Source organism: Zosterops lateralis (genome assembly GCF_965231275.1).
Source record: "Zosterops lateralis genome assembly, chromosome: 3".
NCBI lineage: Eukaryota > Metazoa > Chordata > Aves > Passeriformes > Zosteropidae > Zosterops > Zosterops lateralis.
In genome coordinates, this window is record NC_139764.1 from 50,014,980 (window position 1) to 50,039,142 (window position 24,163).

At 42.3% G+C, this 24,163-nt stretch overlaps 1 protein-coding gene across 7 annotated transcripts in view; it reads right to left on the minus strand.

Moving 5' to 3' along the window:
• Nucleotides 1–2,860: 2,860 nt before the first annotated feature.
• Nucleotides 2,861–24,163, minus strand: part of NHSL1 (NHS like 1) — a gene marked incomplete at its 5' end in the record, with an annotated part of 177,927 nt that continues 156,624 nt past the window's right edge. For 5 of the 7 annotated variants that reach the window (XM_083856993.1, XM_083856988.1, XM_083856991.1 and 2 more), the window contains 3 exons: nt 2,861–9,549; nt 13,001–13,130; nt 13,676–17,083. In XM_083856993.1, the coding sequence (XP_083713119.1) occupies nt 8,829–9,549; nt 13,001–13,130; nt 13,676–17,083 (4,259 nt within the window). In that variant the 3' untranslated portion in view covers nt 2,861–8,828. The remainder of the gene's footprint in view (nt 9,550–13,000; nt 13,131–13,675; nt 17,084–24,163) is intronic. The other 2 variants (XM_083856989.1, XM_083856987.1) reach the window with 1 other exon arrangement.

Below are 24,163 nucleotides of genomic sequence, written 5' to 3' on the forward strand. Positions count from 1 at the left end.
AGGACACAGAACAACCAGAAAAATGACATTTATTTCCCTTACCTCACCAACCAGGGGATCCCCAAAGCAGCACCCAGGCAGAGGCACACAAGTGGGACACAGGCACCACATGGCTTGGTCCTCGCTTGAGGGTCACCAAACCTGCTGTCCTTGCCTGTTTATCAGGGATTCACACAGGTATTTTACCACTGTGCTTTGATCTTTCCTGAAGCAGAGCAGGAATCTCAAGCATGTGTGATAGGGTGCCTCTAAGTCTCTCACAGGCTTAGGTTATCTAAACACAGATGTTCCACTTGTCAAACACGCAAGGCTAAACAACAATTAGTATGATGTATGTGCTTTTCTACACCCCAGCTGCAAGTCACTTCAGCATGTTTATAATCCTCCTCACCAGTCTTCTGCTATTATCCCACATTGGTTGTTCATATCGCAATAAAAACATTGTGCCAGCAGGAGCTAGGGAGGGGAGGGAAAAACTTAAGCAGTTTGCAAATGTGAGGGAAACAAACTGAATTCCACATTCCAGTATCCTCTCAGAGTTACAGACTGCTATAAAGCGGAATTGAAGGCTACCAGGTAAAACTTAAGATTAATATCCAGTGTTCCCAATTAGGCCCTATTTGATGGAATTCTACTCCTGAAGTAGTCTCTCAGGACATCAGGTTCTTAAGAAATGCAAATCAAGATGTGCAGTCTGTTATCTTACCAATTTGTCTTGCCAGTCTGTTCATTGAAAAGTTGTTTAACATTCGCTGTCTTCTGTCCTGAGGGGTCACCTCTCTTCACAAGTATTTAAGAAACCCAAACGTTTGCAGGTGAGGAGAGCCCAGTAAAACAGACCCTGGGCCACAGCCTTACACTGTGGGCACAAACCACAGCTCCGTGTTGGGTGCTGAGAGCAGAGTGGAACTCTGCTCACCATGAGTGGACACCACGAGAGCCTGTCTGTGCTGTTACTGCTGAGTGGTGCTGGAGCTGTCTGCAGGCTTTTCACGGCTGCCAGGAGGAGCTGGGGGGGCTGAGGACACAAAGCTGAGCTGCTTGTTTGTGGGAGCTGGGTGTGAAATGGGACACTGAGCAAAAGCTTGGAGGTCAGTGTCAGCCTCTGCAACAGAATGAAGAGGTGATATCTGGGGCTGGGATTAAGGGAAGCAGGCTCGCTTAGAGGGACATCAAAAGTTTGGCAGGTCATGTTAGAAAAGGTGAGAGCAGGAACTCTTCTCTGGATTCAGAGTTTAGCAAAAAGGTTTTGGCTGTCTGTACCAACTGAAGAGCCAACAAGGCTGGTGGCCCCTGTGCTGTCAGGTATGCAGGACTGGCACAGCAGCAGGACTTGCTGCTCCTGATGGCATTTTCCTAGATAGATGAACTTTGGGACGTCCATCGTCTACAGACTAGGGCATAAAGGACAATGAAGCTTAGATTCCCTTCACATTTATTATTACTGGCAGGCCTTCCAAAAGACATACCAGTATGACAAAGAAAGACTCTTGATGCTAGCAAGGTATTTCGAGCAGGATGAGGAAATACCTGTTGAAAGAGTACTGCTAAGGCACTACAGATGACATGAGATCTGGTTTATCCAAAGAAGGAAAAGTCCAACAAACAAGAGTAACAACCAGAGCGACTTTTGAGAAAGGCATTTCAGTTTATTGTCAAGACACTTTCTTCCCTCTTTTTGCAGCAAGTATTTTAGATAATTTCTAACATGGACTTTCAGTTCAAAGAGGTCACAATTTCCCAGATGCTGGTGACTATTTGAGAGAGCAAGTTTGTGGCACAGAAGTAATTTCTTAGATTCTTTGTTCCCAAAATTCAACATGGCTCCACACAAAGTTGTCACATCATGCAAGAAACTCATCCCATGAATTTGGTGACTAATTTGTTGTAGTCAGTCCTGAACTTCAAAGCAGCACTTAAGAAAAAAAAAAAAAAAAAAAAAGCTTTTACATTACACAGCTTGCCTTGGGTTGTGCTTAACACTCTAAAACCAGAGTACTGCTTCTGGTTTTTCAACCTCAGGAAAAACCTCTCAACTACTTTCCATGTTTCCACATGCCACAATCCTAAATTCTGACAAATTTTAAAATGCAGAAAATGCATCAGTAAATGGAGAAGCCAGGCCTAATGTTCTGTATTGGGATAAATAAAGAGCTGTCTCTTGAATATTACATCAAGGTACACTTTCTTCCCCTGGGTATCACATCACAAGAGACCTTTCTGTTTGTTTGATCTTTGCCCTAAAAGATCCAAGTGTGCTGAGTATGGGAATATGCCAACCTCATTCAGGATCACCAGTGGTTTGATACTGTTTATCCATGGCTTGCAAATGGGCTTAAGCCACCTTAGACCTAAACTTGGACTTCTGTGCAACTGCATGACCTCTGCTCACAGCCATTTTCCTTAGGATCTCCTTTCTGAAATGTACTTTTCTTTTGTATCAGGACTCTATAAAAAAGTAAATACACTAAAATCATTATCATTCCTAGTCTATGACTGCTGTACTGACTACACAAACCTGGGCTTTGCTTTTTAAGTCCTCTGAACTACACTGCAGCTCCCAGTTGGCACAGCAATTTGCAAAATCACCATTTCCAGGCAGCACACTGCAACACCCTGATTCAGGCAAAAAGGATGGGACCATCTTCTACTAAGGCAGCTTCTCAACTGGTGATGCTGCACTGGGTACTGACTTCTCGTGTCAGTGCAATGCTCTTTCATCTGTTTTAAACTGACCTAGAAATGAGGGGTTTTTCCCCAAATTTTACTCCCAAAGGCAGGAATTTCTGTGTCAATTTTCTGCAACCCAGTGTGAAAAGACTGTTAAAAACAGCCTGGAAAAAGTAAACTGAACAGATACTTGACTTTTAAAGAAGACATTAATGTACTACCAAGATGCACAGGAACAACATTCATCTACAGATAGCAGATAGTTCATTTAGTCTCTTGTATTTCTTGTTGCAGGATTTAATCCTGCAGTGTTTGGTTGTTTTTTTTTTTTTTTTTTTTTTTTTTTTTTTTTGTTTTTTTTTTTTTTTTTTTGTTTTTGGTTTTTTTTGGGGGGAGGTTGTTTTGTTTTTGGTTTTTTTGGTTTGTTTTTTTTTTACTTCTTCTTGTTGTTGTTGTTGTTGTGGGTTTTTTTTTGTTTGTTGTTGTTGTTTGGAGGTTTTTGTTTTGATGTTTTACCTATTTTTCCCGCACAAATGAGTATTTACCATCTAAACACAGAATTTAAATTTTTACTTTTTTTCCAGAGGTAGTGAAAATGCAGAAATTTCTGCTACCTTATATATCCTGACAGATTTTCATTTTTTTTTTTCTCCCTTCAGTAGCTAACAAATCTGATTTTATACTGAAGGCTGGTGCACAAATACACCAGCGTACTATAGACAGAAGCAACTCAGGTTCATTGGGATTGGACTTTCTTCTCTATATACCACCCCACGTGCTCATACATTTGGATTCACTATTAACAGACAATTTCCAACTAAAAATCAATTACATTTTCCATTAGCATTGTTGGGAGAAGCATTGATTGGCCCTTAAAAGGTTGGCTGCACATTATGTGAAAGAACACAATTGCAAAAAGATAAATTTGCAACACAAAATGTACCCAGCATTCTGCTGGGGAAGCACTATCAAGGCTTTTACCCAGTTTTTCAGGATAATATATGACACTGCACATCTTTATCAAACATTTTTGTATTTTATTCTGTTGAGTGTTTATTAATTCACAGCAGTATAGCCACAGTCACAATCCAGGACTGAGTAGTTGCAAGATTTTAATGCAACTGTGATTTAAGTTGATAACACCCCTTTAGAACCAAGTTAGTTATCAATTTTTCCAGAAGACTTTTCTAGTCTTAACCATGCAAGAAATCACTTCAGAAAGTTATTCAGAAAATTAAGTATAAGGGAGGAACTCAGAAAGCTACCAAGGGCATTATATAGCTATTGTGTTCCCTTTACTGAGTACTGAAGTTATTTTAAATAAAATGCAGATAAAATGATTCCTCATTGCCACTCTAAGTTATGTAACATTTTGTTTTACCTTTGAAGTTCATCCTTTTATAATTCTCTCCTATAAAAGCAAACAATGCATCATTTTGAATCACTCAAATGTACTGTGGCAACTGTTTTGTTTGAACAGTGACTGCTGCTATAAATGACTTTTCCAGAACTTTGTGGTACCCAAGAAATACCTAACAAGATCTATTTGCTTGCAGTAGTATTAACACAGTTATCCCTGTGCTGCATGCATGAGTGGCCTCTCTTTGCTTCAGGAAATGACTGAAGCTTTAGCAAGTTATCCCAATGCAGGTGTCTGGAGACCAGTACCCAGTCCATTGGAATCACTGGATGCAGAGTTGTTGGTAGAAATTAGGCAAGATCAATCTGAGTTTTGATCATCCCAACCCCCTTTATTCTTTCCAGACTTCAGGCATGGTGGTTCTATGGAACCCTCCCAAGAGTTGTGCTCGAGCCAGTGTTGTCTGAGCTCTCTCAGAGCAGTCCTCACTTCAGCCTACTACTGCTTCTCTAAGCTCACCAAATCTTGCTCATTTTCCTCTTCTAAATTGTTGGGGGGTTTGGTTTTTTTCCCCATGTTTGACTGACTTTGGCCTTTTACACCCTTTGAATTAGGATGAAACATAAGGACTAATATTTTTCTTCCTCCTTGCTGTGGCTATTCCATTGTTCCTTTGCCTTCTTCTCTCTTCTGTACGTGCTGAAACTTCTTTATCATCTAGAATCTGCACGAGCCTGCCCACCCCATACCTTAAATCTGTGCATTCACTGTACTTCTCAGTAATCTCCTTGTTTCACTTTTTCTGTCAGTGCCTTCTTTCAGGCCAAGCCTTATACAGGAACCAGCATCCCAGTCGTGCTTTCTCAAAATCCTGTCTTCATCAAATCCACTTCTTTCCCAATTCTTTAAACTTATATCCAGTAGCCTTCCGAACCTCCTCTCACCAAGCTATTGTTCCTTGCATAACCTCCATCATTTCAATTAAGGTAATAAGTTCTCCTTTCCAGTACATAAACACTAGTGAAGGCTTGTAAATGCCCCAGAGCCTTGTGAATGTACTAACAGAGTAACTGGAGGACTCTAATTCACAGGGTTATTGGGGCTGCCTACATCTGCCAGCAGAACTTTGAACATAAAGAAACTAAACACAAAATTAGGCAATATAAGGCAGAATTTAGAAAAAGACTGAAGCTGAAAACCATTCCCAGTAAAATGGAAGCTAGAAATTAATCCCACATCTAGCTTCAGTAAAGATTCTTGTTTTAGAGGCAAACTGTATACCAGCTGTAAACTCCAAACGAGCCTTGTGACAGTATGATGCATTAAGCATCAGAATGACAAGCCTACTTTTTTCCTTGAGCACAGCAAATTTTATGTGTACCCTCCTCTCCTTCTGCTCTGGATATCTTTAGCAGAGGTTTGCTAAATTTAATCTACAGTTATAGACCAATAAAACCTCAACTGTAAACTCTCCCTATGGAGGAACCTCACTGTCTAAGGAAATAACTGACGTTGTAAGTATGACAAAATAATTAACCAGTTCTACCTGTGAGGAGATGACAGGGTGACACCTCTGTAAGAAAGTTATATCAGCTACCTAAGTAAATGGTATAAGCCCCATTAAACATATTTCAGCACATTTAAGGTATTTCACTACACCTTGTACCGTGTAAAATGTAGTCATGAAGCAACATCAGTAGGGCTGCATAATCACTGCCTTCTGGAGGTTAGCCAAAGCCTGAGCTTCAGCACAAGTTCACCAGATGTGAACTTTCAACTTCCAGAGGAGCATTGAGGCTACCTACCTGTGGCCAGAGAGGAAATTCAGCCTGTGCTACATTCAAGTTTAATCTCATCTACCTGCACTGGCAAGATGATGTGCATTTAAGCCAGGCTTTTCCAAAGAGTTCCCCACATAGCCCTTAAAAATAACTGGCACAGCATCAGCTGGCCATCACTAAGGAACAAGCTGTCTCAGCTCCCTGCTACAGGCACTTGATGCAAAAGGCTGTAGAAGTTGCAGACACCAGAGCTACAATTTTGCCCAGTGCATCCATTTTTCGCTTAGATGATTTTCCCATCTGTAAACAATAAAACACAGCCTAGTATTATTTATTACACATTATCCTGTTAGGATGGTGGCATGAGGACTGGCTAGCATTTTAGCATGGCTTTCAAAAGGACAGTACCTGCTGTGAAAGGGACTTGGTCCTTTCATATTTCATGTCGTCAGCTGGGGGGGACAGACCAAAGCAATATTTTCAAGATGTTTAGCATAAAACGTTCTGCCACTGCTATCTCTTCGTAACAGAATGTAGTTCAGATCAGTATTAATAATATCTGAAACAATCTACTTTATCCAATTAGGTTTTATTTTCATTTAAAAAAATCCAATGGTTGTTTCAATATAGTTAGCATATAAAAATGGTAGAAAGTTTGCTGCGCACCAGTTAATCCCACCCTTGGTTCCACTGAGTGCAGCTGGATTCAACTTGTCCATTTCACTTCTCACTCACTCTGCTCATAATCTGGTTTTTCAAGAATTTTAGTCTCCTTGGACAGGTTGCAAGTAGGAGAGAAGTAGTAGAAACACTCACACAACACTGGAAAATCTTAGGATTATTTAATTTTTTTTAGTCTCAGACTTGAGATACCAAAATGGGATGGATGTGTGAGCACACTTTAGTAGTCTCTAAAGTGAATTAGTAGATTTTGCAATGAAAACAGGAGATTAGTAGCTGGATGTGTGGATTATGGCATTCTGTGGGTTGCCATACACTGTGGGACACATCTTTTGAAGGAGATTTTAATCAACTCAAAAGACAATATGGCAACTGGCAGGCTTTTTCTTTATTGAAGTAAAGTCACAGCATTTTCAGCACTATTCCCTTCTTGTGAAGGGAAGAGTTAAATGAAGGCCCCTGAAATTTACATAACTAACAAGTAAAGGATTGAAGAAAGAGATTACAAGCATATTTCTCTAAAATAAATAATCTACAAAGAGTGCTTTTTCTTCTTAAAAGCAATCTAAAAATGTAAAAATTCTACAGTAAGGAGATCAAAAGATATTTTAACAACTTTCAATATTTACAAACAATACAAAAACTGCGCATGCCATCAAATGATGCAAAATTCGTATTAAAAATTAAAAGCTTCATTCCTACCAAGAACCAAAAACTCCAGCCAATATTTCAGTTTCAATTAATGGTCTTCTTTACAATTGGAAAACCATTAAATGTTCTTATTATCTGTAAAATGTACAATAAAAACGAACCTCACTAAATTATTAAGGTTAAAAAAGAAGAGCAATACTGCAGGCAAATCAAAAGGAAAGTAACTGTAACTTATTCTTTGGTAACCAAAAGTTAGCAAGTATCTGTATTTCAAGTGATGAAAATAAGTCTCCCCATCTCAACAAATGAAAAGACAGATTTCTGGCAAAACACAACTCCCAAATTTCAGTTTTGAAAGACGGGCTCCATCTACAGCTTTGTAGTGCAAGTCAAATTTCTCTTTCTAATCCAGAAACACAATTGTCCTGGTTCCGGCCAGGACAGGGTTCATTTTTTGCAGTAGCCAGGAGGGGCTGTGGCCAGGACACAGAGGTTTTCTACACCACCTCATAACACTGCTGGGGACAAGGAAGTGGGGCAGCAGGTCACACGTTACCAGCCTCTGTGTGGTGAGCAGTCACTTGTGAGCCATTCACCTCTTTTGTGCACACTCTATGTACTGTTGCTGTTACAGTCTATTTTCTTACTTCATTGTTGTTTTCAGTAGATTTTTCTTTTATCAGCCCCCAACTTTCACCTTTTGTGCCTCCAATTCTCCTCTTCAGCCACCCGCAGAGATAAGAGGAGAGGGGAGTGAGGAGTACACAGTTTGGAGTGTTTCGGTGGAGCACTACATTGGGGAATACCATTCCTAAACCATGACAGTAACCCTTCCAAATTCTGGCAGTACAGTTTCATTCATCTCCCACTTTCCTGATGCCTGCTTGCACCCTCTGCACACATCCAGCAGTTCTAGTTCTCTAAGGGAATACTCCAGTCAAGGAAGCAATTCACCTGGAAATGTGTGTCTCACCAAGTGAATTTGTGTGTGGCTGCATAGCAGCTAGTAGTGTGTTAAAAAAATCAGCTTCCTTTTCCACCTTAACTACACAGTTCATTTTCCATCAGGAAAAGAATTAAAAGTACAGTACACCCTGGACCAATCCATAACCCAGTGAGCTCACTGCTCGAGCACGACACATTTCATTGAACGCTGGGCCATACCCTACTAAGGAGCCATGGAACCCCAGCACCAACCATGCTGCCTTCTCTCAGACGTGAATGGGCCTCATTGTGCCTCCCTCTGCTTAATGAATGCACTACGCTGCATTCACTACAATGCTTTTGAACCAAATGTCCAGCCTGTACCAGAAGAGCCTTCCCATTTCAGGCCTATTCCTGGATTTTGCTTGCACAATTGCAGTCTCAAGAAAAAGAAAAACTTCACACCCCTACAGACTCTGAGAAAACTTCCCCACCCCACCCCACTAGAGGACTTCTAAGGCTTTACACAAAAAATTCAACTGTTAACTTTCTTCAAGCCACAGACCACTCATTCAAAGCAAGTGCTCCCCACCCCAACCCAACCATGCAGAACCATCGTCACTTTAGCATTTAAACATACACATGCAGTTCATGGAATAAATGCTCAGCAAAGTAACCTTGTCCTGGTCTGGGCTTTCTTCTGGAATCTAGTCCCTCTGATTTTCTAGACTAATATCCAAAGCCTTTTGTCACACCGCCTTTTAACTTTCTTCAGCTGAAGAGTTTAAATACTTCCTTGAAGCATCTGGTTGAGTCATTAAGTCTACATGGGCTGGATCCAAGGTCTCCTTGCCTGCCTCCTCAGCATACGAGAAGTCGTTCATGTCCATTTCATCACTGTTAAACATATCAAGCTGCCCCTCTTGCTGCTGTCCCAAAGTCCTCCGGACCCTGCCCTCGGACTGTTCCACCACTTCCCCATCTCCTTCACTAATGACAGTCATGGGGCTGCTCTGGATGCGGTTGCGGACATTGTACTTGCTGCTGGCAGCAGATGGGGGTGTCCGTGACCGGCCATACCTCGTGCCAGAGAAGGACATGCTCCTTGGCATCAGGCCCTCACTCTTGGCCCACTCTTCCTGGGCCCGTTTGCTCTTGCTGGGTGAGCAGCTGGCAGGACTGTCGGAAAGGTCAGGGGAGGCGTCTGTCTTTGTCCGGTGGAACCGCGGATCCGTGTTCTTCAACATCTCTGCTGCGGACATACGGGAACTGGTGTCACAGCGACTGCCTTTCTTCAGCAGCAGGGCTTTGAAGTTGTCATTGCTGGTGCTGCTCTTGCGAACACTTCTCTGAATAGATCCGGCCTGTTTGAGGGTAGCTAAATTTGGGGAAGCACCAGTGGGAGTTACGGGGGGTGACGGAGAATGGTTGCGGGTACGGTCGTCTTCAGAATCTTTACGGCCAAGGACTTTCCTTTTGGATCTGAGTTTGAAACAAACACAAAAAAAAAAGGAAGATGACACCAAAATGAAAATTTTTATCTCCTCTAATTAAACTCAGTTTAGAGAGATGACAATGAAATAAGCTAAAGCAGAGACAAGGGAAAAGGGAGAATTGATCTAAATCTAAAGCATGAGTAAGAACACCACCAGAACTGTACAGGCACTAATGCAGGTATTGGAGGTATAAAATAAGTTTATTACTCTTTTTTTGCAAATCTGGAACAACGAAACTACTAAAACTGGCAATACTGATGTTCAAAACACTTTAGCAAATTTAGTGAATCGGGTTTTCTGGAGTCAGTATTCAACTGCTCAGACTAATGTGATAGAAAAATTTATACCCCATGCTGTTTCTCTGTTAATTTGGGGATTTGATTCAAAATATGTCATCAAGAGTATATGGGTTGTTTTGTTTCATTTTACTATTTCATTTGACACTCTCTGAAGAGTTAGAGGTGTAGTTCAGTGCACTTTCTTTCAGAAAAAATACACAGCAATGCACTGCTGCTGAAGATGGAGAAAAGGGAACCACATGCAACAGTTCTGGATTAAATGATTTAAAAAAGCCCCTCCCTAATCCAAATACTAAATAAATTGAGAAAAAACTTTTCCAGTTCCTCTCAAGATGCACAGACAAAATTCACAGTTATGCTGGTGCTCTGTCATTGCAACTTTCAACTAAATGAAGGAGAGACCAACTTCCTGACAAGAAAGTTATCTTTCCAAATGAAAGAGCGGAGTATCTGTCTATTTAAATGTGAAGTGCAGGGACAACACATACACAAAAAAAAATCAAGAGATAGCCATGGAACTGGGAGTAAGTGGAAACTGAATTTTTATTGCCTGATTTCACATTACTAGAAATCTTAAAGAAATGTACATGTCTGGTATCTGTAGCACAGCTGCTTTGTTTCTTTGCTGACTGAGCAAGAATTAATCAGAAAAGATTGTATAAAGCCTAATTTTAAATATGGTATTTGGGCAGAAGTTTAAAGCAAGTCAACAGACTTCTCAGAGATACAAAATTATCATGCTATAATTATCATGCTACTCCATATTAATTTTTATCAAGCATGTGTTCAATCCAGACCATTCCCCTTGCAAAACAGATTTCTACTTAATGTGAATCTTTAGCTTTACTTTCTTAGAAGCCTTGAGATTTTGCCAAGGCAAGCTCAAATGTGTTCATGCATCACAGCCTATTAATAATTAAGAAACCCCTGAAAACAAAGAAGCAGGATCCATCAGCTGAGTAGGTGGTAGCAACAGACATTGCTATAAGCTGTGCCAGGACTTTGGAGTGATCCTGTCTCTTCTAAGTGGTGAAGTTTATGCATAGCTCACTTGTGATACCCCCACAGGCAGCTGTACCAGCTGTTACTTTCAGCAGCTGCTGCTGCCTCCACCTGTCTTTCTGGAGTAAGAATGTAATACCAATGTCCATTCAGCCTGAGGATGACTTCAGGAGCAGCCAATGTAGGAACCTCATCTAGATTTAACTGTGTGTTAGTGCTGTAGGCAGCAGATGGTTTTGGTGCCTGGATGCTCTGCGAGTCTGTATGTGAACATGTGTGTGCATTTGTTACAGGGAAAAGATTTTCCTTCATTAGGGTTTTGGCTGCCTGTGGATATCTTTAAACACTGCAATGCTGGGATTGTACTGTTACCAAACCCCAAATTAAACTGGAAAAAATTCATTTGCAAAGATCTGCAGGGAAAGACTGTTAGCCTAGCTTGGAGTGATCTGGTAAGACTGAGAATGCAGTGGAGAGCAGTCAGTTTGCTGTCAGCACCTAGCCAGTTTTTCTCAGTATGTATGAATTATGGAAGAAACTTGAAATTAAGAACCAAATTTGGTTTTGGTGGCTTTCCAGACACGAGATAGGATATATGTTCAAACAAAACTATGACTTATAACTTCGGACTGTTCTTTCTGTCCTTAATACACATACCACTAATTTTTTTTTAAGAATATATTCAAGAGTGCCAATTACTGAAGTAGTATCTCTTGGAAACAGTGGGAGAAAACCAAAATCTTTTTTATTAATTAGCAACCAAGGAATAAAGTGGTTCAAGTCCAAAGCCAGCAAAAGCAAGGTCTTAATAAAAAAAATGTGTCAAGCAGTTCTAAGTATGTCACATCCAGTTCCACTGTCCATTTCCCCACAAACTCATGAATTACAGGTATGTGCATATACGCAGAAATCCACTCTCTGTGTGCATACATAAAGGAGAATGGCTACTGGCCAGAATATCTCATTCTAAAGCCAGATTTGACATAGCTCTAGAGAGTGCCATGCAACACGAATGCAACAGACCATTTTCAGAATGGCTCATACAGGCCAAATCCTAATGGGTAACAGTAAATTATAAAAAGTCAGTATCATATATATGTAATTTTTGTAATGTCTGGAAAGGACTTGTTTCAAAAATGAAAAAAAATATATATCATTTGCATCCAAAATGCTGCAGCCTCTCAGCTTCCAGCCGCTCTCTTCCGGTCCCTCATTCCCGATGCACAGATGTGCAAACTGACTGAACACCTGGATAATCCCGCATTCCCTGGCAGGGAGGCGGCCCCTCTGCGGTTTGCAGTGCGGGGAGCAGCCACACGGTGGCGCTGGCGCCACGCCCGGCCCGGCTCGGGGCGGCTCCGGCCGCGGTCCGGGAGCGCCGCTCCAAAGGAACCCCGCCTTCCCTGCCCTGCCTTTGGGCGCTCCTGTCCCTGGGCCTGCCTTGGCTTTTCTTCTTTTTAACACCTAGCGTGAACAGCACATGTATCTAGCTGCCATTTGGGACGATTTTATTTTCGAGGGAAATGAATAATGTCATTAATAATAGAGCCAGTATCGCACATTTCATTCATGAACCAGTGTGACACAAAACACCCGACCTCAGGCTGGATTATGGCAAACTATAATCCAGCGTTTGCCATATGTTTTGCCATATGACTGACATGTTGTGTTACTTGCCAGTTTCAGCCACGCTTGCCATGAAGCATTAGCGTTGAGCCTCTGTCCCAAACTGCACCATATAAGCAGCGAAGAGAGTAAAAAGAGATGGAGAAGAACGAGAATGAAAACAAAAAGATACACAGAAAAAGCAACAGGAGAGTTAATATGGCAGATTGAGAACAGTACAATAAATACTAGATGTAACTTGACATTTTAAAGGGCAAGGTATTTATAGTATAATCTACATCCATTTAATCTGGCTGGTTTTAGTTCAGAATGGATGAAATACATTTATAAAACAATAAAATGCAAGCTCTTTTCCTCATCTTTTTCACATATAGCTTTAGTAGAAAGTTGATAAATATGTGCTTTCTGTTAAAGCTGTGACCATTGTAATTGGGTGTTTTATAAAGCAATATTAAATTTATTTCTTAGAGATCAGACGTGACAGTACAGGAAGGACAGTTTATGCAGTACCTGTGAATGGCTGCAAAAAGATCCTCAGTAGTCCTTGGTCTTGCTGGTGTTGCCACTCCGTCTGTCTCTTCCCCATAAGTACTGCTTGGCAGGAATGAACTATTGGCTGTGTCTGATTCAAACACCTCCACTATACAAAAAGAACGAACCACACAGTCAGTCTGTTGTGCAAATCCCATGTGCACACAGTCCTGAAACCAGCCCTCGCTGCCTCCAAGGAGGATTACCCGGTGGACTGAGTGCAGCACTGTCATTCTTGTGATTTCAGATCAATGCTTGCTTAGGGAACTGCAGTGCATAAAATAAATGCCTGCGCTCTCTCACACATAACAGGTGGAGAACGGTAACAACAGAAAATTTGTAAGATTTCCACTAAAATGCAAAACCAGCATTAACAAATTAACTGTTTTCATAGCATGCTTTAATACTAGCACAGTTAAATAAAGCATCGTTTTCTTTCTGTGTCTGCCACAATGAGAAGTCAGAAAGGAATTGTACAAAATGTCATAAAGTATTCATCAGATCCTGCAACTTTTTTTGTTTTTGTTGTAACAATCACAAGAGGTTCTGCCCTCTACAGAATGCCACCTCAATGCTAGGATGGCTATTCTCACTCCCCACCTTCTTCAAAATAGCTACTGCTGCATCTGAATTAGTCAGAGAAAAGAGACTCACCACTTTCGTTCTCCTGAGATAGGTGCCCGTCAGTGTTACTGCCACTGTCTTGGCTGCTGCTTGAACTGCTTCCCTCATCAAAAGCAGACTGCTCCTCCTGCCTGGGTTCTTCTTGAACTGGTGATGCAGCAGGCTGTACCACAAAGGCATCCGCTCCCACTGTCTCAGAGAAGGTGAATCCAGCAGCTCCTCCCTCAGGAACCAAGCTGCCAGAGTCCATCTCGCTAGAACTGAGTCCATCTGTAAGACAATTTCTCGCCTCCTCAGAGTGTGCAAGCACAGCGCCTCTCTTAGTCGGGCTTCTGGCAGTATCACTCACTTCAGCTGCTTTCTCCACTGTAAGGTCTAACTGTGGAGGTGGTACCAGAAGGAACAGTTTGGGTTTCTTTGAAATAGGAGGTGGTTTCTTGCTTGGCAATACAACCTGAGTCTTGTCAGGAGATGCTGGTGACCCCTGAAGTGACAAGCCAGAAGGGAGGTCTTCACTCTGCACTGAGGACTCAGGTGTGTCATCAGTGGCTGACCCCAGAGCACTGGCTTCAGAAGATTTCTTTAGACCTACTGCACTCACAGGCTTTTGATCACTGTCAAATACAGGTGTGTTATCAGAGAGAATGAGAGGAGAATCCCGAGACAGTGTTTGAACTGCATTTTTAAATGAAGTGCATTGAGCTTTCATTTCCTCATCACCCAAGCTGGTATTGAGTTTTAGTGAGAGACATGGCTTTAGCAAAGACTGTGACAATGAATTTGCAGCACCCTTTTCCTGAGAGCTGGTTTCTGAAGCAGATTCAGTTGATGGTTCACCTTCTGTTGATTTTTTCACAGATCTCAACTGTACCATTTGGAGTGCTTTGGTGGTTACCAATGGCATCACAGGTCTTGATGAATCTTGCTTGTTGAGTGGCTGTTTCACTGGACTGTAGCAAGAATCCTCCTGATTGCGTTTCTTAAAAGAATACTGTGGGTATATTGTTACACCTTTTGTTATTTTGGGATCAAGCGGTGGTGCTGGTGGTGGGACAGCTAAGGGGCAAGGAGGAGGAACAGGGGAAGAGAATGAACTGATGGAGGCTTCTTGTGGAAACCATGGGACAGTCTGAGAAAGTGTAGAATTTATGTTGGCTTCTGGCGGAGGAGGGGGGAATGTGGGAGAGGCCGACAATGGTGACAGATCCATGACTTCTGCTGGAGGAGGAGGAGGAGGAGGAGAAAGTTCGGAGCAATGTGGAGATGTTGGAAGAGGAGGTGGTGGAGGAGGTGCAGCAGAATCCACAGGAGGGCTCAGGGCAGGGTCCAGTTTCTTCACACTCACACTCCCTTCAGTAGATGTATTTGAAGAAAGAGAAGTGGATGACGAAGACATGGAGACTGAAGACAGAAGAGACGACTTCCTTTCAGGCACTTTAGGCTTCAGCTTGGATTTTCCATTTCCTGATGATGCAGACTTTACAAGTACAGGCACTGGAGTAAGTGCAGTGGGTGTATTGGACTGGCTGGAGTACCCACTCGATGGCGATGTGACTCGGTGGGATTTCTCTGGAGAAGCACTCTTTGGTTTGGCCAGTCCACTGGGCACTTGTGGCACAGAAGCCCTTGAGCCATCACTGAAGTGGCTGATGCTGTAATCACTGAGAGCAGATGATGTACTGGCAGAATGGGTCACTGGAGATTTCACCTGGTCATCTGCCACTGCGGCATAGTCACTATAGTAACCCCACTGGTCAGCATACTCTGACTTTATGCTACTTGTTTCACTCTGGGAGGGAGTGACTGTGCAGATGGAGTACAGGTTTGGAGCAGTGGTGGACATCATGCTGCTGCTCGCACTGACCGAGCTCTGGCTGCGGGAGCGCAACACCCAGGGATCCTCATAATCACTGCAGGGGCTCTGGGAAGGGGAGCTGCCATTTTTGCACTTGAGATTCAGCTGCAGAGAATGCTGGAGGGTGGCAATGAGAGTTTCATCAAGTACCTGTCCATTGGATTGGGCTTTTTTCTTAGGCATTCTTCTGAGTGAGTCTGTTCTGGATGGTGGCAGAGGTGGCTTCTTTGCCTTTTTCAGTGAGATATTTCTTGCAAGGGATTTGTCACCTTGACCTGAGTGGTCATCCTGATGTTTCTTGTCCTTTCCTTCAAAGACATTTACCACACTGTCTCTGGGGTTCTCAAAACCATTAGTACTGTTGCATGGCATGTCTGACTTCAGTCCAGAGTCCATATGCATGGAGCCATAATAGCCATCATGATCCACAGAATACAGGGAAGTAGTATCGTCCCTGACTGACGTCCTCTCCAGGCTGCTGCTGCTCAGGTTGCTACCGGGCGTGGCACAGCCTGGTGTTGTACAAACCACCTTGTGTGAAGGGGTCTCGCTGTTTTCTGAAGACTTGTACAACCAATGGTCCGTGCTGCTCACTGCTGCCTGTGCTCGCTCCCCAGAATAGCTGGATTCACTCCGACCATCACTGTCCTGGGAAGGGCTTGCTAAAGCAGCAGTGTTCCTACAGCCGTAGCTCATGCTCTGAGTCCCAGCCTCTGCATTCCCAGAAGTGCTTAGAGAGACAGCAGAGTCACCAAGAGAAAGCATCATGACAGTGTTAGATGGGATGGTATCTGAAGTCTGTGAGTGACGCGTGGAGCTACTCTCACTCCAGTTACCACTTGAAGAATGGTGATCTTCTTTCCCACTTATTGCACTGCTGGTAGCAGGATTGTCTCTTGGATTTGGAAAGGCAGCAGAGCTGGAAATTTTACTATCCAATGATCCACCACTCTGGGCAGCATGAATAAGGATAACTTCTGAGGAGGATGACAGTGTTGCATTGGGTATGATGCTCGTTGAGTAAGTGGCGTGAGGAGAGACCACACATGCTGGGCTTGAGGACTTCTCGCTATCACAGCTTCTCACCTCTTGGGACTTTGGCCTCAACAGGGTCCCCATCGTGGGATTATTCCTCAGATGCACAACACTATCATCCACCTGCAATTTACTTATCTGGTGGGGTAAAGTGCCAGCAATGTCTTCTGTCTGCCTCGACATCATGCTCTGTGTCTGATCTAGGGACTGCAGAGACACTCTCGCACCAACCCGAGGCAAGCTGTGAAAACCCATGTCGCTATTTTGGCGAGAAGCAAATATAACTGCAGCAGAATCACTCATCACTGACATGTTTCCAGATGAGCTGGAGAACTGAGACATCTGGGCTGCAATGCCTTGTCCTTTCTGTGCTCGTATTCTTCTCATTGAAGGGGGCACAACTTTAACTTCCTCCGTCTGGCAGCTGGTGTCCTTGGTTTCAGAGCGCTGCATGGCAGAGCGGTAGCTGTCTAGTCTCCCTAGTGTGGAACAGTGATCTGGGACATACATCGAATGCCCTCGGAAATCACTTTGGCCAGGACCAACTGCTGGAGTCAAAATAAAATAATTATTTCTTGAAGCGCAAATTCACATTTATCTTCTCACTCATTTAAAAAAACAGCAACCCAGCAAACTGCTCGATCCCCATGCTCCTGAAGGTTATGCCTTCTGAAGAAGAATCTGTAACAATGGATTCTGCAAAGGCATCATCTGTTTTCTGCATTTCTCTTCCCATTTTCCTTATTACCAGGAACCTTCTGCTTACAGAATCGTCTGTGTTCCTGCTGCACATTCGACACATGAAATCCTCTGTTTATGACATGGTAATAATTTCCATAGTAATCAGTTGTGTCAGAAACCAAGTAGTACTGTTTGACTTCCAGTAGGCAACGCAGCAGGAACAGACAAAAGCCTGAGAAACGTGAAGTGTGTTCCCATGCTAATGCCTCATGCAATAAAGAAAAGGGGAAGGAAATCTGGAGACTAATATGAATAAAAGGATCTGCTTTTTGTAAGCGTAACACTTCAGAAAAAAAAACGTTTCAGGAGACACAGATAGCTCTCCAAACCCTGCAGTTTGTCTGAAAGAATGCTAACACATGGAAACATGCATTGTTTTACCACAAATAATACATATGCTATAACAGCATTTATATAAGCATCATCCAACACTGCAAAGAAAACCATTAAATTATGTTTCTCCATACAACTACCTTCTATTTATCATAAAGGAAAAACTCTAAGAATTGAGAAAAAGGAACAGCTGGCATTGATGGTTGTCTCATCCTCAGCACCATTAGGAAATTAAAAAATTACCACTTTTTCTGAAGGAAGGAATAATCAGATATTGGTGTAACTCTCCCCACCCCCAACTCTGAAAACAATGGAATATCAGTTTTAGTTCACAATATAGTTATCGACAGAAAGGATTCTAGAGCTCTTTTAAATTTACCATTTTATTGATAGCCACCTTTCAAAATCACAAACCAGAAGACTGCTTTAAAATTAGTCTATGTAAGGCTGTTGCTTTTGAATTCAGTTGCACTGTTGTATAAATAGCAAGGGAGAGGCAGGCATGCTGCTGGAGATGCTGGTAAGGATGCTACATGTATGTCACTGTGGGGGAAAACTGGTTATTTCAAGTCTTTGCCTTAGCAAGTCTCAGGAGCAACGAAGCAGCATGCCTGAAAGCAATGTTCTCCTTTCATATTTACTATATGAAACTGCAATGGGAGGATAGGTATTCTCCTCATACAGCTTTAAACACCACTTAAACGACATTTAATCATCCTGATTCTTGGCAGGCAGAAGAGGCATTTAGGGTAAGAAAAAGAGGGCTCTGAAAAGGCTACAGTTAAAGCAGCACACACAAAAAACATTGTTTACTTCTTTTCCTCAGGCATGTAAGTAGTCTTTCAGCAGCTTGAAGCCTAGTTAGCTTGCTTTGTGTAAATTCTCTTGCTTTCATAAAAATGCAGCCTCTTTCTGCTTCTGGTAGAGGTTTGCTGCAAAGCTAGATACTCAGATGCTGGCAAATGTCTTGGATAATCTAACACGAGATACTGTCAGAACAGATGGACTGCTGCAGCCAACCAAGAAAGGGATTTGCATATTTCGTATACAGTTATTAAGAACTGTACAGTAAGAAAAATAATCGTCCTTTCCAGGTATATTTTTTCTATGGAATCAGTTCATCCCTTTGGTTAAGACAGAGAAAAATACCAAAGCAGACACTACAAATGTTTCCGGACCCATGACATCACCGATTTTAACTGTTGGTCAATTAAAAATAGCTGGTAACGAAAATCTGCATGCCAAGATATGTAAATAACCAAAGAGATGGTGTATTTTTCTTCTCCTGCCACTATGAAACACACGTGCACACAAACACACATGCAGATGAGACAAAAAGCTGCTGCTGGTGGAGAATGAAGCTGTCAGCACTACAGCAAGTATCTTACACTGTCACATACTGACCTGTGGCTGAGAGCAGTTCATTTCAGAAAGTGGTATGTCTGCACTGTATTCACAGAGGAAGCTAAAGACACCCTCTTTCACAGGTAGTATAATGCAGATGGGTGTTTTACATCTGTTCAAAATGTTACTGCTAGATAAGGTAAATGGTGAAGTGGACCAATGCTGGACTTGCCAACCTCACCTTCTCCTTCCAAAACAACGAGTGTTAGAATACATTTATTGGGATATACTGTTCATGGTATATGCATAGTGATGTCTGAAAAAGAAAATTAATGGCACTGAATAAAAAAGGCCAGTGATGGCTATATCAAAATGCCTGGTGCAGCAGCTCCTGCCCTTTCCCTCAGCACACACACCCTAACAGAGCCAGGGCACTGCTGGCTGCCCCAGCCAGAGCAGTGCCAGAGCAGCACATTAACAAGAGGGCAGCATCAACAACCAGCTGCAGGATGCTGCTGAGAACCAGTGCTAACCGTAGGTTTGTTACCAGAATAAGTGTCATTTACAGTCCAGACTAATACACTCTGCATAAATTGACTGCATAAATTGACTCAACAGCAGTAAACGTTCACAACCTCAATACTGCAAGGCAACTCTTTGCACTGGTGTGAGGCCTCTGGTAGTTAGAATGATTCAGAGCCCTAACAAACACAGGATTATGGAGAGCAAGACAGCCCAGCTTCAGAAATATAAACTACGGGGCTACATCCTTCAATCATTCTATGGGATATGGTCAGGGAAGGAATTTTGCATTGGTCTTACTATTACAGGAACATAACTTTGAGATTTTAAAGAAAATTTTTTTTTTTTAGAAATGCAGCATATTCTGAAACTCTTTCAGCTTTGGTTTTGGCTTTACATGTATGCACAATCTCATGCAAAGCTGTGAGGATTTACTCCTTTTATAATTCTGTTTTCTGAAGAGGGACAACAGAAATCTGCAGGGAAAATGGTTTAAAAATCAACCAGAGGAACATCTAAGACTCAGGTATACTGGTAAAATGCTAACGTATTTATGATTTTGGTGAAATTCAGAGGAGGCTAGTGAGCAGTATTTTATTTGCAATTTACAAATGCACTCTAAAACCCTCATTCGCTTCCTGAGTAATACTGGAAAATAAGGATTTTCAAACTCCCTTAAAATCTTTGCTGGTAGTGCAGCTAGAAGACAATCCCATTCTACGGGACAGCTCAAACCTTTGATTACTACACTGATAATGCTAGGTTTGTCAGAAAACACCTACTTAAATAAATAGCAGTCAGAAGATAGGAGATATCAGCAACACCAAAATCCTTGAACAGAATCAGATCTTTTAAACAATACCATCCGTAAGTCCATCTAGTTGCAGGGACAATGTGTGAGCAGACAGCAGCAAAAAACGTTGCAGAACCAGACATCAGGTTATAGATGCTGAACATTATCAAGTCAGAAGTAGCTGCAAACTGGGTGCATGATAAATGTGGCTGAAAATAACAGTTGTCCTGTCTGTCTTTTGTGTTATCCTGTGTCCAGCAGCACTGTAGTCAGTGCTATGTCCACCACAGGAGACCTGTATCTATGCTCTTCTCTTCTTTATTACCCTACTATGCTGAAAATCTCTCTTAGGGCAAATACTTTTCACTATTGTGCACGTTTAGTGCAGGCTGCAGCAGCAAGTAAAGAACCCTCACTCCGTGGACTCTGTAGTCACTGGTGTTGCTCATTAGAAAGGACAGGGATTGAGAAAGACAATTTTGGGAAATTTGGTGGGGAAGAAAGCATGTCTGTATATAATCCCTGGGGCCAGGGACTAGCTTCTAGCAGCCGTGCTGTGACTCTGGCTGATGTGGTGGCACCAGCAGCAGCTCCCCACAGAGAATCACATGAAAGGTCCTCTGCATTGAAAGGAGCATGGAAAACTGAGGGTTTGAAAAGATAAACAGTGTGTGTGTTGGTGTCACAAAGTACATGCTTGTTTCAATGAGAACAAAGAAGTAGTCTCTCTTACCTTCTGACAAACCATTTCTATTGTAAGCATTTGTCTCATATGCCACAGGCACATTCCTAAGGTATGCTGCTCTCATTGCCTCCTCATGCCCCACCTAGCAATCCTCCTGCAAACCTGGTAAACTGGCTAAGTCACTGTGCAGGCACCACAATTTAGTGTTACAAAAAAACCGCAGAGATTCTTAATCTGTTTTACCCCAGCACTTACAAACTGAGTGATTTTAACGGACCCTCTACAAGAAACAGACAAGTACACTGGGCTTATGGTAATTTTAAAGAATTTTCACTGCTCCATGAAGCATCTGTAATGTCTCAGAGGGGAAAAAAATATTGTAGTGAATATGGTGAAGGTTTTCAGTACTGCCAGCTAAAAAATGTCCTGAATACTTGCACATATCACTCCCACCCTGAGAGGGAGAATTCTGATGTAAATATTGTGAATTCAAGTTTTCTTGTTTCTGTTCATTTCTCTAACCTAACAGTCTCTGGTGACATTTATATTCTTGGCTTCTGTGTTTTTCATCCTCCCAGTACCAAAAAGCAGATTATATCTGCTTCCTAACACCTGATCTATAGATGGATAGTGCTGGAAACATACAATGGTAAAAAAACTACAGGTATAAATCCAGTATTAGTCAAATGGCACAATAACTCTGAAACAGAGATATTCTCTCCAAAGACTGCTAAAGTTGCAAAAAGAAGCAGGTGCAGAATTACTTAGCTGGAACAGCTGGGTATTTGTGTGGTATTTCTGTAAGACCAACGAGTATCTTGGACTCTTCTTACCCACAGGACCTGTAACTTGAGTGATTGCTAGCCCTGGAGGGAGCTAACTGGAGAAGAGTACCAATTAGGAGGCATTTTTAATAGAACAGCTGTGTTTCCAGAGATCAGAAGGACTTATTTGCCCCCATGTTTCTGACATGGAATTGCTTCCTCTCAGGCATGTCAATGGAGAGCTTCAACAGCTCCCAAACGATACCTAAGACACCAACTGGTACCACCAGGGGTCTGAGCTGCACAGCAAGAAAGTAAATGAAGGACTGACAGTTGAGGTGTCAGTCATTCCCATCCCCATGACTGGCATGAGATCCTACAGGTGACAGTGAGCTACTGAAAAAGTGAGGTAGGAAAATAAGCTGAAAAAACTCTGTGAGGTCATTCTAACCCTTTTAACCCTGAGGTCAAGAAGGGGAAAAAAAAGTTCATGGGGCAAAAAAATCACAGAGCCAAAAAGACTATGGATTGCATCTGTAAGATGGAAAAAATGGATTTAAATAATCCAAAGAAAGTACACGCAAAGCATAAAATTAGAAGACATTTTTGGAAACCAAGAGGACAGAAACTTTCTGTTGGAAAAAAAAAAATCAAAATGGCTGTCAGAAGAAGGAGGAATCAAAAGGGGGGAAAGTTGAAGATGTTTTCCTCTCCCCTGTTTCGGTGGGATGTGTTTATTAGGAACTGTGGTGGAACTGACAGGTCTGAGACCTGCTCTTCCTGCAAGACAGGGAGGGAGTCTGGGACACCAGAAGCTGCCCACTGGTGTCTGGGACTGCACTGGTGCAGAGCTCTGGAGAAACACTCACAACCAGGTAACTTGGAACCTCCACAAAAAGCAAGTTAGTCTGAGCCAGACCTTAGAGCACTGACACAAAGAAGGGACCGTGAAAAGGTGGAAAGCATTTTGCTGCCTTTACTTCATCTGGAGACTTGGAACATGTGACAGGAGCTTATGATAACCAAGAGCCAAGAAATGAGCGAAGGCCAGTGACAGGTTCTTCCAGAGAGGTGCTCATCTCTACCAAACTTGTGTTTGGGAATCATCTTCTTGTCTGAGGGGGGAATACAGGTTTGCATATAAGATATAATGTGAAGAAGACATCTAAAGACAATGGCATATGGCAATACAGAGCACTTGAAGTAAAACCTCAAAATTTCTTGCTCTTTCTTCAGTTTTGACCCAACACTGACTCCCATTAAGTAGGCAGGTAATATTTATGCTCTGTAAGACAAGGAAGGTAATTCAGAAGTATGCAGAACTAATTTCTTTTCATTGCTGTGTTTGGCAGAGAGAAGAATGCTTTGCCTTCTCCCGTTACTTTCATATCACTCTGCTAAATAGTACTGCAAAGGTGCTGCAATTAAAAAACAACTTCAAAAAGTAACTGCCATCTCTAAACTGGTAGACACCTCAGATTCTTACTGTGTCTCAGAATCCCATCTATCATGCTGCATTTTATTTATGCAGAATCTTCCAGTCTACACAGAGAGACTGGTTCATTGCTGGAAGACACCTGTGAAAACACAACAGCATTTCAATGCTAAAAAGCAAGACTGTTTAAAGATACTTTGAGCATATGGGTGCAGTTAATGTTTCCTTTAGTATGTCTGGCTAAGTTCTACGAGGGTACCACATCCGCTGAGCTCAGGCCAGCAGCCAGTGCAGGCTTTCTCTTCTGCCTGGTCTCTTCTGTTCCAAAAGACCCAAAGCAGCCAGGGAGAACCCCAGCAGCTTGGCCTGACAAAAGTTCTTCCAGGCTCTCTCACAAGAAATGAAAATAGTCCAAGCCTGGTTGAAGCTTTGAGGTTCTCTCAAGTTTCTGCTTCCTTCTCAAGGATAAACAAGAGGTTATAAGAATCTGCTGTATATGCTGGTTATTCAGCCTGCACGCAGCAACTCAGTTGTACCAAGGGATTTTAATCTCTGTGTAAATATTATAGCCATTCACAGCAATGCTGTAGGGGAGAAACAAAGAGATTTATTCAGCTGAAACCACAGGGAGAATGTCAATAGGCATAATGCAATTGCTTGATTTGGAGTTTAGTCCGGATACTTGTTCTGATCAAATGAACTGTGGAATGTTTTAAAACAACTTGTTGTTTGTTTTGGGACAGTGTAAGAGAAATAGGCAATGGACTGCTACAGAAATATTTGGGGAGTGACAGAGGAGAAAAGGCAGAAAGAGCACTGAACAGGGATGGGGGAGACTTGGCAGTTATTCGTAGCCTTGCCAGCAGCCTGGTGGCTGACTGGCCAAGTCACTCCGCTGCGGCATGTCTGGTTTCCCCAGGTATTACGATGAAGACACTATCACTCTTTTCAAGTGCACCTTTTATCTTGTGATGGAAACCAACCAATACACTAGGAGGATGGATTCTGCCA